Source organism: Lithobates pipiens, unplaced genomic scaffold, assembly GCF_037356315.1.
Source record: "Lithobates pipiens isolate NorthernLeopardFrog02 unplaced genomic scaffold, aLitPip1_a1.2 Scaffold_13, whole genome shotgun sequence".
NCBI classification, from domain to species: domain Eukaryota; kingdom Metazoa; phylum Chordata; class Amphibia; order Anura; family Ranidae; genus Lithobates; species Lithobates pipiens.
This window is the reverse complement of record NW_027507718.1, coordinates 169273424-169286817: the sequence shown is the minus strand read 5'-3', so window position 1 is coordinate 169286817 and position 13394 is coordinate 169273424. Positions and strand designations below refer to the sequence as shown.

At 38.1% G+C, this 13394-nt stretch overlaps 1 protein-coding gene across 15 annotated transcripts in view; it reads right to left on the bottom strand.

The window, feature by feature from the left end:
* Nucleotides 1-13394, bottom strand: part of UNC13A (unc-13 homolog A) — a 308976-nt gene that overhangs the window by 170018 nt on the left and 125564 nt on the right. For all 15 annotated transcript variants that reach the window (XM_077475833.1, XM_077475836.1, XM_077475835.1 and 12 more), the window contains 2 exons: nucleotides 11837-11915; nucleotides 216-268 (listed from right to left, as the gene is read on the bottom strand). In XM_077475833.1, the coding sequence (XP_077331959.1) occupies nucleotides 216-268; nucleotides 11837-11915 (132 nt within the window). The remainder of the gene's footprint in view (nucleotides 1-215; nucleotides 269-11836; nucleotides 11916-13394) is intronic.

Here is a 13394-nt window from a genome sequence, read left to right as displayed (position 1 = left end):
TTACTTTAGAAAAAATCTGTAAAAATGTATTTACAAGAAAAAAATTTAAACACATACATACCATTCTTGTTTAAAAGAAGGGCGCTATAAAGCACTGACCATATAACACTGCCACATATATGTATGAATGTATAAGTATATCCATAATAAGTGCACAAAGATTTTAGGAAATTACTTTTGTTCAGTTGATAAAAGGACACTGTCCTTTCACATACCCATCTTTAAACCACAGAGACTTTGACATATTTCCACTGCTTTCACCTCTAGCCTGCAAGAGAAAAAGTGAGATTGTATATGCTGAAAAACATTTTTAAGCCTGCAGTCACACTGAGTATGATTTAAAGTAGTGCGATTTAAAGCCCGACTTCAAGCACTACTTCTGCACTACTTCTGTGAGATTTGTAATGATTTGATACGAGTTCAGTACTACTTTATGAGAGGGGCTGTCCATGTCACAGGGAGAAACAATGATGTTATATACAAAAGTTTAACTTTCAGGCTCAAGTAGAGCTTATATAGACACAGGTATGATTTGCAGTCCAATTTACATTAAAGTCTATGGCAGTATAATCGTGCTGGAGTCCTGTAAAGTAATACATGAACTACTTCTCAAATCGTACTACTCGAAATCATATCTGTTTTAAGTCATTGTAGATTGCAAATAGTATTTACTACTTATATTTGAATGCCTCTGAAGCTGTACAGAAGAAAAATTCTCAAATTTTGTTAAGTGCTACAGGGAACTATAGACTCCTGAGAGGCTGTCTATATGAAAATAGCTCTTAGCCCGCATACAACACAGGGCAGGCAATGTACCAGCAGTGAAAAAAAAAATTCTTGAAGTATCATTCTTGTTGTCTAAGCCACTGATGTAGGAAATATATGCTAAAAGCTACTTTTGTTGTTGCCCAACTAATCAACTAAATGAGGATTCTAGTTGCTATGGGCATATGTTAGCACATGTATTACTCATTGGTCCTTGCACCCCATGTGTTAGCTATCTCTCCGCCACAAACTCAGGCTGAAGTGTAACTCCAGTCAAAACTTTTTGTTAGTTGAGGACGGCCAAGGTTTATATTGATGTTTTAGTTTCTACTGTGGAGATGTCCGTCATATCATTATGACAGGAAGTGAGAGGAAAACCCTTCACTTTAAAAGCATTTTTTTAGTAAAATGGGGAAGAGTAAGATCCTTATTTGGGAAGAATTTCCTGATTTTCTGTCCCAACGATAAAAAAGGGAACTTGGGGGACTCTTTCTAACAGGAATTGAGACAACAATAATCATCCTAAGAAAGGATGTTCATTTTAAAGAGTGTTTCCTTCTTGGTTCCCACCATCACTGGGATGGAAAGGTGCAGAAACACTCCCCAGAAACAAAAATACATCTATTTTAATATTTCCAAGCTAGCAGCTAAGATAAAATTAGGGCTTGGGCTTTTGTTTGTGTTAGAACTGTCTCTTTCTTCGTATAGATCTATGGGATTGCAAAAGCACATGGAGTGGGTAAAATGCAGGCCTACTGCACCCGCAATGAATTCTGAATAATCTTGGAAGTATCTCAAACTGATGTGATGTCAAATGCAATCTGCGTTTACCTAAAAGTCTTCCAACATAGACCCCAAATGTTGCTTGTTATTGATATACAGTATGGATCATTTCTACGGCCTACCCTAAAACCAAACTTGTCAGAAAGGTGTAGCTTGGCTTTAACAATAATTACTAACAGGGCTATGGTAACAAATATTGATAAGGGTACATTTACATGTAAATTACTTTTCTTGAATCACTTTTCATAAAACAAAAGAGATACACACATACCAACATCAGAAATGGAGAAGCAAATGTGGTTTTATGTATTACACATACACAAACACTTACACACACACTGCACATTAAAAAGGCATACAACAATAAAGTAATAGTGAATGAGTTACAATCATAGAGGACATGAAATGTCATATAATGTTGAAACTACAACAGTTGGGCTAAATTATTGCTAAAAAAAACTATTGTCATGCAACAACGCAGTTGCCTGAGATTGGCAAATGGACACTTTTGTGGGCAATTCAGATGTTTGCTTTTACTTAGTAATTCAAATTACTTTTTCACTAGCAATTATATACTTTTCATCTCATGCAGTAGATCCCTGGGTTTGTCAAATAGAGTCTTACATGACAGCATATGGGCAATCTCCTGTTGTTATGACTACTTACTACTATAGGTGCAATTATGCAGGGTACCAAAAAAATATGGTTATGTGTATTATTGAGATGACACCAAAGACAAGGAACTCTGTGTATCTCATACATCTATAATCCATAGCATGTATTGCAAAAAGTTGAATTTTTTAGTCACTGTAGAATCCTTTCTTTCAGATTGGTAAACCTGATATATTTGGGAAAACATTGTAAAACTGTAAACATGTCAAATAGAAACTAAGGGCCAGCCCCCTAGAGGCTATAATCTGTATCTTTCAACGGACTCTGAGAAATGGGTTTTACAGTGAATACAAAAATCCTATTTTCTACATTGTCTATTGAGGGGCACAGCTTGATAATAATTAAGCAACATAGGGACATTAAAACAGAGGGGCAGGCACACCAAAACAACAAAGTGAATCAGCCCTAGAAGAAAAAAAAGGGGTAAAGGCGCAATAAACAACTGCTTCTAGAAATATGCATACAATTGAACAAAAATAGCATCCAGAGAGGCAGATACATTGACCTTAAAAAACCTGGAGAATGTGAAAAGAACAGCAAGTTGCAGCCTAACAAATCTGAGAAACAGAAGTCTGACGAAGAAAAGGAAAGAAAGGTCCCTTTCACATAGAGATTCAATCTAGATACTTCTATCAGTTTTTCAGATGGATCTAGAGTGAACCTTAACCTCTTGGTGCCAGCCACACACAACTATTTGGCCTTTCCTGTGAGCGCCGTGACAGTCAAATATGGCTGTCAAATGATCATAAACCCTCCCAGCATCCTAAATCCGTAAAAGGGCCGGAAGGCGCTGTTTCCAAGGGGTTAATGTATATCTATGGGCGGATGATCTGTGGAGGATCTGATAACATCCACTAAATCCGGATCAAACAGAACAAGGCTGCGACCTTTTCTGTTTAGATGGATCTAAACCGATGTAAACAGTTCTAAATGGATCCCAGACATTTACATCCATTTTGTTTATATTTAAGAAACATTTTTTGTTTTTACTTTTGTTACCTATGATTAGGTTTTGCAACAACTAACAAAACTGATGCAAAAACGAATGTAGGATGGTGTAAACACTGATCTGAACTGAAGTGCAAACATATATAAACTGAACTGAACTGAGCTGAAGACGGATGTAATAATTGATATAAACTGAGGCTCCATGCACACTAGTTTTTTTTTTTATGCTCCTAGAAGCCATTGAGCTTTTTTTTAATGATCCTAGAACAGTGATGGTGAACCTCGGCACCCCAGATGATTTGGATCTACATTTCCCATGATGCTCAAACTAATCTGCAGAGTGCCAGAGCATCATGGGAAATGTAGTTCCAAAACATCTGGGGTGCCAAGGTTCGCCATCACGGTCCTAGAAGCTAGTAATGTTATCTTATGAGTCCATGCACACTATTTTATGCTAGAAGCGTTTTCAAGTTTTTCAAGAGTTTTTGGGAGTTTTCCCTGAAGAAAAAAATGCTGAATACTCCTAAACTATCCTAAATACTATGAAACACTACTAAAATGCCCCTAACAGATTTTCTCAAGCGTTTTTTTTTATTCATGTACTATAAAAATGCTAACACTTCTGAAAGCTTCTAAAAGCTACTAAAATGCTAGTACAAGCTGGCACAAAAAAAAATTATTTTCATCAAGCATTTTTTTTTCTAGCACTTTTTGAGCTTTGTGTATGGAGCCTAAATCTGTTTGTTTTAACGTAACTGAACGGATGATGCCTGTGTAAAAGGACCCAAATACTCACTGCCCTAGTGGAGTGGGCTTGAATATAAAAAGGGGGAACTTTATCTCGTAACTCATAGGCCTACACAAAAATCTGTCAAATCAATTTCTTAGACTTAGAAATTATAAAACTAAAAGCTGGAGGCACTTTTTTTCTGCCTAAAGGATGCAGTGGCTGACAGGTAAAACAAATGGCCCTTACCACATTCAGGTAATGGCAGAAATTTTTTGATGTGAAACCAGATAGCACCGTAACTTGCCACAAATTCGTGGCATTGTTGAATTGTAAGTCTGTTAACTTGCTGCACATTTTCATTGGCAAGTTGTATGTACACTTGCAGGGCACTTAAAGCACAAGTTCTGAACCAGAACTTGCAGCAGACTTGCAGAATGTTTGTAAACAAAGTTGATCTGGAGTCATGCTATGCAGATTTGCTGCGATTGTGCAACAAATTTGAGAAGCCTGGCAAGTCTAGCAATAGCTTAGCAAGTAATTTTTAAACTTGCAGCACAATTTCTTGCTTTTTGGGAACTGGAAATGGATGCAATTAAAATAACATAAAAGCCAGTGCCACTTTGTGCAAAAACAAGAGTGTTGGTCCCAAAACAGGCCAAAGCAACAGGAAAGGGTGCCTTGCAGGATAACAATGTCAAGGAAATATATAAAAAAATGATTCAAATAGGGTTCTTTGTAACACTGATAATACTAGGATTAAATACCACAGTTGGAGTAAGGCCAAACAATATCTGATCCTTTATAGTGCTAGGAATAAAATATTGTTCAAACAAACATATGTAAGTGAAGGAAAGAACATGGCCCGCAAAAAAAGCACAAGGGAAAAGACCTCTTTTGGCAACAAATCTTGCTGGAGGAAGATCTACAAGCTTTAAGCATTGTCCGAATAAAAAAATCCACAATGTCTCTGTGTCAGAAGCTGGATTTTAAGACCTAAGCCGTCAAAGCCAGTGACTAAAAAGTGTGGTGGAAGATTGGTCCTTTAGAGAATAGATCTGGCCAATCTGTTAGAAACCATGGAACGTTAGCTAACTGATGATCGAGGCTGGTGTACCAAACTCTTCAACACCAATCTGAATTACTGGCATACCCCCACTTTGGATATTTTGAAGCAGACAAAGTAAGAGCTTCAGTGGAGGGATGGCAAAGCATGCTGTTCCTGTGAGGTTACCAGGGCATTCACCACATTCACTGTTGGGTCCTGGAGGCGCATCTCTCCAGCCTCTTGTTGAACAGCCTCTTGTTGAACAAATCAACATCTGGTGTCCCAAAATGCAGACACACACTATGTCCCCGAGCATCTGCTGATAGTTCTCCACTAATTATACAACTCCAGGATGTTGGGAGTTTGCATTTCTCCAGAGACTAATAATTCTGAACAGACAGATAGTCCCCCCTAACCCAGAAGGGAGGTAAATAGGTTGTGACAATCTTTCAATGTAAAAAAAAAAAGAAGCAAAACTTGCCTTAAGACAATGCCGAGGACAAAAGCGACCATGACATAGACATCTTAGTTTAAGGATGTAATTGGATTATCTGGTGATTGTACTAGTTACTAGTTATTGTAAAGTTTTGGAATTCAACATGTGGAATTGCTTCAAATGTGAATACCATCAATCCAAGCACTTATATATCAATTCCCTGGGGAAGACCTACATCAGGCTTAAAGTTGACGAACCTGACGCTGCAGTTTCATAAACCTCTCCTGGAGTAGGAAGTTGCTGGCTTTGAAGGTTTTCAGGTTAAGGCTCTAAGTGATGTGAATCAGTGTTGACTTCTTAAAATTCCTAGATCATCTGAAGTTCTCCAAGGTCCAGAGGTCAGAGATATCTACTTTTATAGCAACAGATCATTCAGAAATATGATGACCAAAAAGCATCCTAGACGAAAACATTAAGAACTGGAAAAAGGATCTTTCCAAATACCCTCTGAAACAAGGTAAGGTAGAAGGGCCCACCCACGAAAAAACTGTTGTCTCTCATGGCAAAGCGAAGAGATCTTTGAAGTCCTGCAAAGATGGAAATGTGCACAAATACTTTCTAAGGGTTTTTGAACCTTAAACAAGTTTGGGTGGAGTGGGAAGGTTAATTTCGTAGCTCAAAAATCTCTGAATAGCTTAAAAATATATTTCACAAACCCACGTGGCATTCCCAGATCTCCAGGAAAGCCACCAGGTGTTGCCCCCCCCCCCCCACCGCCACCACTGACGGAGCTGTTGGGGGTATATCTGCATGTGGAGGCAGATTTAACCACAGGTTTTGATCGTTTGGGTCCAGATCCTTTACTTTTCGCAACTGAGGTAAAGTGTTCATACCCCTATCCCCATTTCAATAATTTAATTTGGCAAGAACTGAAAGCAGGTAAGCCAGACTGCCCTGCAGATCTAGACATAACAAAAGTTGTGGCTGCTATCAGCCTGTCATTGCTTTATACAAGCTGAGCAGTTGCAACTATTTGCACTCGCCTGTGAATACAGCCAGAGGAATAAGCTGGATACTTACTACAGCTGTAAGTACAATCGTGTGTGAATGAAGCCTTAGTGTAATTGGCAAGGTGTGGGGTGGAGGGGATTGTAGTTTCTAGGGGGCTCACTATCAGTTTCTTTGTGTCTAATGACCATTTCTCTTGTAGGCAGCACTATAACCCTACATCGTTTGCCAATAAGCTGTGTCCCTCAATGGACGATACAGAAAATAATTTTGCAAGGGCTGCCTAAGGCACTGCAACAAACCTCGATGCATGAAAATATGTACATTGCGGCACAATGTGGTTTGGTTTAAAAGCACCCTTAATCCTCATTTATAAAAGCCGTGAAAATGGTTGGTTGAGTCTTGTTTTTAACCTCTTCTTGACGTCCTATACATGCCACTCACAATTGTTAAAAGAGAAATCGTACACATGGCAGTGTCAGCATTGCCTTACATCGTGATGAGGCAAAAAGAATGCTGCCTACAGAGCGTGGGTGCCTTCCAACCACCGCCATTGACTTCTACTGAAATGCAGAAATGGACATTTGAAACAAAATTCTATAAAATCTCACTGGGCATTTGAGGAGCGATGTGTGACGTGAACTGAAATTCTGTGCAACACATCTGAAATGCGCATTAATGCTATAGGCATATAAATGCATGTTAAAGGTATCTTTAAAATTCAAAGCCTGTGCAAACTTAGCCTAAGCAAACTTTTTACCCCTCCTTAAGTAATATGTGCAATTAAAATAATGGAAACTATATTATGCCCTGGCTGTGGATAAAAAAAAGGAACTAAGTTGTTTGTTTTTACAAGTAGACAATGTTAACTTTGAAAATTGAATGCTTGAATAGTGAGATTTGTTCACTTTAAATGCCCAAACATAAGCAAAGGAAAACTACAAAAAATAAGATTTCTACTTGCAAATGACTGGATGATTGAAAACAGCTTCATCTTACTCTATTAACATTACTTTTGTAAAGTGAACATTTTAGACCAGACCTATAAGGCTTTAGTAATTCAGCCCCAATTTCTAGGGGCTTGTAATCACATGCAAAACAATTAGGTCAACAGTACAAAAAAGGTAGTCATCAGTGTGGGTATAGTGTCTAGTAAATTACATATATTTTGTGCACATAAACTAGAACACCCACCATATTCGCCCTACTGCCCTCAAAACCCAAATGAACTCACAGAAATAGATATGCAGTCAGACAGACTTTGTATTGACAACCTCAATTTTTCTAGACCTACCTACACTGTCAAGTTACAGTAGCTGTACAATATTTCTAAAGATGACTGAACAGTTTGAGAGGTACAAGAGTAAAACTGGGCATAAACAGATTGCAATTCAGCTGGTTTAGCAGGGACCAGACAAATTTCGATCTGTGTGTGTGTTCCTCCCTTTTCAACAGAAGTCCATCATTAGATGGACTTCTGTCGAAAAAAAGACACACTGGAAAGTCTTGCGGATCAGTGACTGCAGTTATTGATCAGTGTATTCTGACAGCAGCAGGAGCCACTATCAGAATACAATGTCCTTGTTTGGGTAATTTGTCCATCCACCTCGCTTGTGTGGATGGAGGAAACTGTTAGTTTTGTTTTTTTTGTTCAGCCTACTGGCTGAACAACAAAAAACTGTCTGTGCCCAGCTTACAACCCAATGCACTCTAATGTAATAGACCTGGACAGACACATCCTCTTCCCTTCTCTGCAATACAAATATGTGTGTAGACACTTGTGATGAAGGGTGTGGTGGTTACTATGGTAGCATGGAGTTTGAGGAATGGAAAAATAATTTTCATTCAGAAAGAAAAAAAAAAGATTTTTAAGACTTACAAGAATTCTAAACTATTTAAGAATTTAAAATACCTAATGTAATTATTGAATCTATTCCATTAAACCTAACACTCTTAGGCCTCATGTATACTACAGCTGCTAAACTGAAGTTTAGTAGGAGGTGGGCATTTTTTTCAGCAGTCCCTGAACTCTCCTCTGTGTTATCTTATCTCCACATGTACACTCAGTTGTTCATAGTAGTTTAGAGGCAGTTAAGGTTACAGGCTTCTTTTTGACAGAAGAAAAATTGCATTTAGGACTGTAGTTTACTGGCATTTCAAACACCAAAAGCTTGTAACCATGGTAAACCACATTTATGGGTATTTGCGTTTATGAGCGTTTTTAAAGGGGAAAACTATTCTGATAATTTTTGAACACTTAAAAATGTTGAAAAAACACACATTTCACCATATGCTGTTGCCTGCATCAATAGATGAGTCCAGTAGCCGACAAACTCTGGTCCTCTCGTACAATTTTCTATGTCTTTGGGGCCTCAGCAACAGCAACATCAGGATTATTTAGTCACACATGCTCATGATGGCATTCATAGTGAAAACACAAAAAATAAGACAGCTATCTACAAGCACCCTGCTCTCTCTCTGCTGCTGCTCTCTCTTCTCTCACAGAATGACTAAAATAGGTAATAATTTACTTATTTTTCATGCATTGTGGGCATTTGGGATGGTCTCCTGAGGTTAACTTTTACCACTTAAGGACCGTTTCCCTTTCTTAGATGTATTGTTTACAAGTTAAAAACAGTTATTTTTGCTAGAAAATTACTTAGAACCCCCAAACATTAAACATTATTCTTTCTTTTGTTGCAATAATTTCTGTCACACCGTATTTGCGCAGAGGTCTTTAAAAAAGAAATACACTGTTTTGAATTATTGATAATGTTACGCCGAGTAAATTGATACCCAACATGTCACGCTTCAAAATTGCGCCCGCTCATGTAATGGCGACAAACTTTTACCCTTAAAAATCTCCACAGGCAACATTTAAAAAATTCTACAGGTTGCATGTTTTGTGTTACAGAGGAGGTCTATGCCTAGAATTATTGCGCTTGCTCTACCAATTGCGGCAATACCTCACATGTGTGGTTTGAACACCGTTTTCATATGCGGGCACTACTCACGTATGCGTTCGCTTCTGCATGCGAGCTCGGCGAGACGGGGTACATTTAAATTTTTTTTTTCTTATTTATGTTACCTTTTATTTTTACACTGTTTTAAAAAAAAAAATTCATCACTTTTATTCCTATTACAAGGAATGTAAAAATCCCTTGTAATAGAAAAAAAACTCATATTTATACTAACATGCAATAAAACAAAAAAAAAGGCCTTTTAAGAGCTATGGACGAAAGTGACGTTTTGATGTTGCTTCCACCCTGCAGTGTTATGGAGACGGGTGGGTGCCATCTTCCCCTCACTCATCTCCATGCACAGCCATAGGAAGGATCCGATTGTCTCCACCACTGCCGTCGGCGCCGGTAAGCGGCAGAGGGCACCGGATCTTTGGCGGGAGGGGGGTCCCTCTCCCGCCGATGTTAAAAGTGATCTCGTGGTGAATCCGCCACAGAGACCACTTTTATCTTGTATCAGACCGCTGGCCGAACACGGGGATACCGGGGTTATGGCAGCTAGCTGTTGCCATAACAACGATATTCGTCCTCAAAGTAGGGATGCACATCGGCATGCAGTGGTTGGGAAGTGGTTAAAAAATGCTTCTAACCTCAAATGCTCATACCTGCTGCTAAACTTGCATAAACTTGATATGGAAAAGCTGTAAAATGGACGTTTTTCACCATAAGTTTCCTGTCAATTTTCCAGCATTCAGAAAAGGTTTTCAACTGCCCTGTGTACATGAACCCTTAAACTATTTCACTGATACTTTTATTGAAAGTATTTCATTTATTTAAAAAATATTATAAATTACTGAACTTGTGTCCTACTGTCTACTGTCACCAGTAATTTTGGCTCCAAAGTGTTTTACTTTAGAAAGAAGCCTTACTACACTGCCTAAAAAGTATTCACCCCCTTGAAAGTTTTCCTGTCTTACTGTCATGGAAGACTGAATAACAATGAACTTATTTTTGTCTTTTTTTTTTTCACACTAAGTCGAAATATATTCTTTAATTTCAAAGTGAATACCGATCTCTACAAATCTCTAAAAATAGCTGAAATGAAAAAAGATAAAACAAATTTACTGTGTACATCCACTTTAAGTTAAGCTGGCCATACAGTAGATGGTTAAATTTTTTTTTCATTCAGCTCCAGGAATACAAACAAGGTGGATGAAGGAATTGCCACCAAATAGACTGTCATTGTACACTAAGGAGTAGCTACAGCCACAGATCGATAAAAGTTTTCCAAATTGTCCATTCAATGATGCTTAACAAGACAGCCACAAACTGATCAAATTTCGATCCATCTATGGCCAGCATTAGTTGCCCCACTTCACTTTGCAAAACTGGCCTTCTGCAGTTATGTTTAATGAACAACCTTTTTCAAATCCAGCCACATGAGATTCTCAATTGGACTGTGATCCATACTCTGACTTGGCCATTAACTTTGTTAACTTTGTTGTGTTGCTAAAAGACAAATCTTCTGCCAAGACTTGAGTTTCTTGCCGACTGTATTAGGTTTTCCTCCAGGATTTCTTTATATTTAGCTGTATTTATTCTATCCTCACAGCCTTTCAGGGCCTACAGCAGAAAAACATCCCCAGAGCATGCTGTTGTTACCACCATGCTTCATGGTGAAAATGATGAATTTATAATGAAGTGTAGTTTATGGCTTATGTCAAAGCAGTGGCTCTTATGGCCACAAATGTGCTTTCTTGGTTTTATCACACAATGGGACCTTATTCCAGCTACCTTCAGAGTCTCCCAGGTGCATATAATTAGATAAATAAAGAGAATTTGTTTCAAGTGATAGTAAAAATACCTTTGCAAAGTATGGTGTAATGCATGATGCAACGTGTAACAAATTCTCTTTATTTATCTAATTATATGTCTTTGGAAAAAACTATTATAATTATTCTAAATCATTTTGCAGAGATCATTTTTCAATTTGACAATAAATTTAAAAAAAACTTCTAAGTGGGTGAATACATTTTATAGACAATATATATATATATATATATATATATATATATATATATATATATATATATATGGTTTAGACACCATTTAGACACCATGGGCATACCTGAGCCCATACTCAGAGAATACCTTGAGATAATCATTGCTGACTGCTCACCTACCTGTACTGGATATCTCTGGCCTCTTTGCATGGGACAAAGTGCTGTTTGGGAAGAGGGTATGAGCAGGGAGGGGGCAGAGTGAGGGAGTCGTTCTGAATGGAAAAAAAATCACAAAATGACACAAAATAAAAAACAAAATACAAATACAAATAAAACAAAATATGAACATATAAAAATGCCAGTCAAACAAGGTAACAAAAAGGTGACTGAGCTATGAGTACTGTGCAGTTGAAAGAAGAATTAAACAGTACATGCACTATTGTTAGTCCCAATTTTACCTGGTGAATAGAGTTGTTTTACACTTACTTCTTGAAGCTGCATCCGCACCTTGTTAAATGCTCTCAGCCAATTAGACTTGGCCCTCGACATTCCTGTGCTCTCATCTCTGTGATTTGTGAAGACATAATGAATGTAATAATACTGGATAGGCTATTTGGCAAAACAAATAACAATTTAATTAGGGCAATAGTAATATTTTAAAAATAGGAGTTCAAATAAGCTCCATGAGCAGGGCCCTCCTATTTCTTCTGTATTGAACTGTATTGTAATTGTACTGTCCCCCTCTACATTGTAAAGCACTTTGTAAACTGTTGGCGCTATATAAATCCTGTATAATAATAATATAGTATTCCTATAATGACTGATCAGCCATAAATTTATGACCACCTACCCAATATTGAAAAGGTCCCCGTGTAGATGCCAACCAGCCCTGACCTGTCAAGGCATGGACGCCACTAGACCTCTGAAGGCAATGCTACGGTATCTGGCACCAAGCTGTCAGAAGCAGATCTTTTACGTCCTGTAAGTTGTGAGGTAGGGCCTTCATAGATCGGACATGTTTTTCAAGCACATCCCATAGATGCTCAATGGATTGAGATCTGGAGAGTTTGGAAGCCAAATCAACACCATGAACTCAATGTTGTGTTCCTCAAACCATTCTTAAACTATTTTTGCAATGTGATAGAGTGCATTATCCTTCTGAAAGAGGTCCCTGCCATCATGGAATACAGTTTCCATGAAGGGGTGTACTTGGTTATTGGTCAGCAACAATGTTTAGGTAGGTGGTACATGCCAAAGTAACATCCAACATGAATGGCAGGACCCAAGGTTTCCCAGGAACATTGCCTAAGCATCACACCTTTGCCATCTTGCCTCCCATACTGCATCTGGTGCAATCTCTTCCCCAGGTACGTGATGTGCATGCACCTGGCCATCTACATGATGTGAAATAAAAAAGTGATTAATCAGACCTGGTCACCTTCTTTGATTGCACCTTGGTCCAGTTCTGAGGCTCACATATCCACTGTAGGTCTTTTTGGCTGTGGACATAGGTCAGAATACAGGCACCCTGACTGTTTTGTGGCTATGCAGTCCTATACATAACATACTGTGATGCCTATTTTTTTCTGCTTTCAACACATCCACTTCAGGGAAAACAGGATAATCAATATTATTCCCTTAACCTGTCAGTGGTCATAAAGTTATGGTTGCTCAGTGTCCATACTATTTTGCTTTAAAGATCTTTCAGATTTTAGTGCTTGGTGGACATTGAGTTAAAGACATCATTATACAACTTCTATTTTTCTTTTGCAGATGACAGAGCAATAAAGCAATATCCCAGTTAAAGCAGTATTAAACTAAAAACCACAAATACAATATATTGCAGCTTAAATGTTCTGGCTGCATTCATTTTCTCTGCTTGGCTTTTTCACATTAGTTTTGCCTGGTTATAATGCCAGTAACACAATTCCTTTCTTAGGGTGTCTGAACTCTTGATGCACTCTAGCTAACACTTTTTAAGCAGTTACAACTTAGGATAAAGGTTTACATAAATTAATAAAAGCTGAACACTTTAACCCCTGTC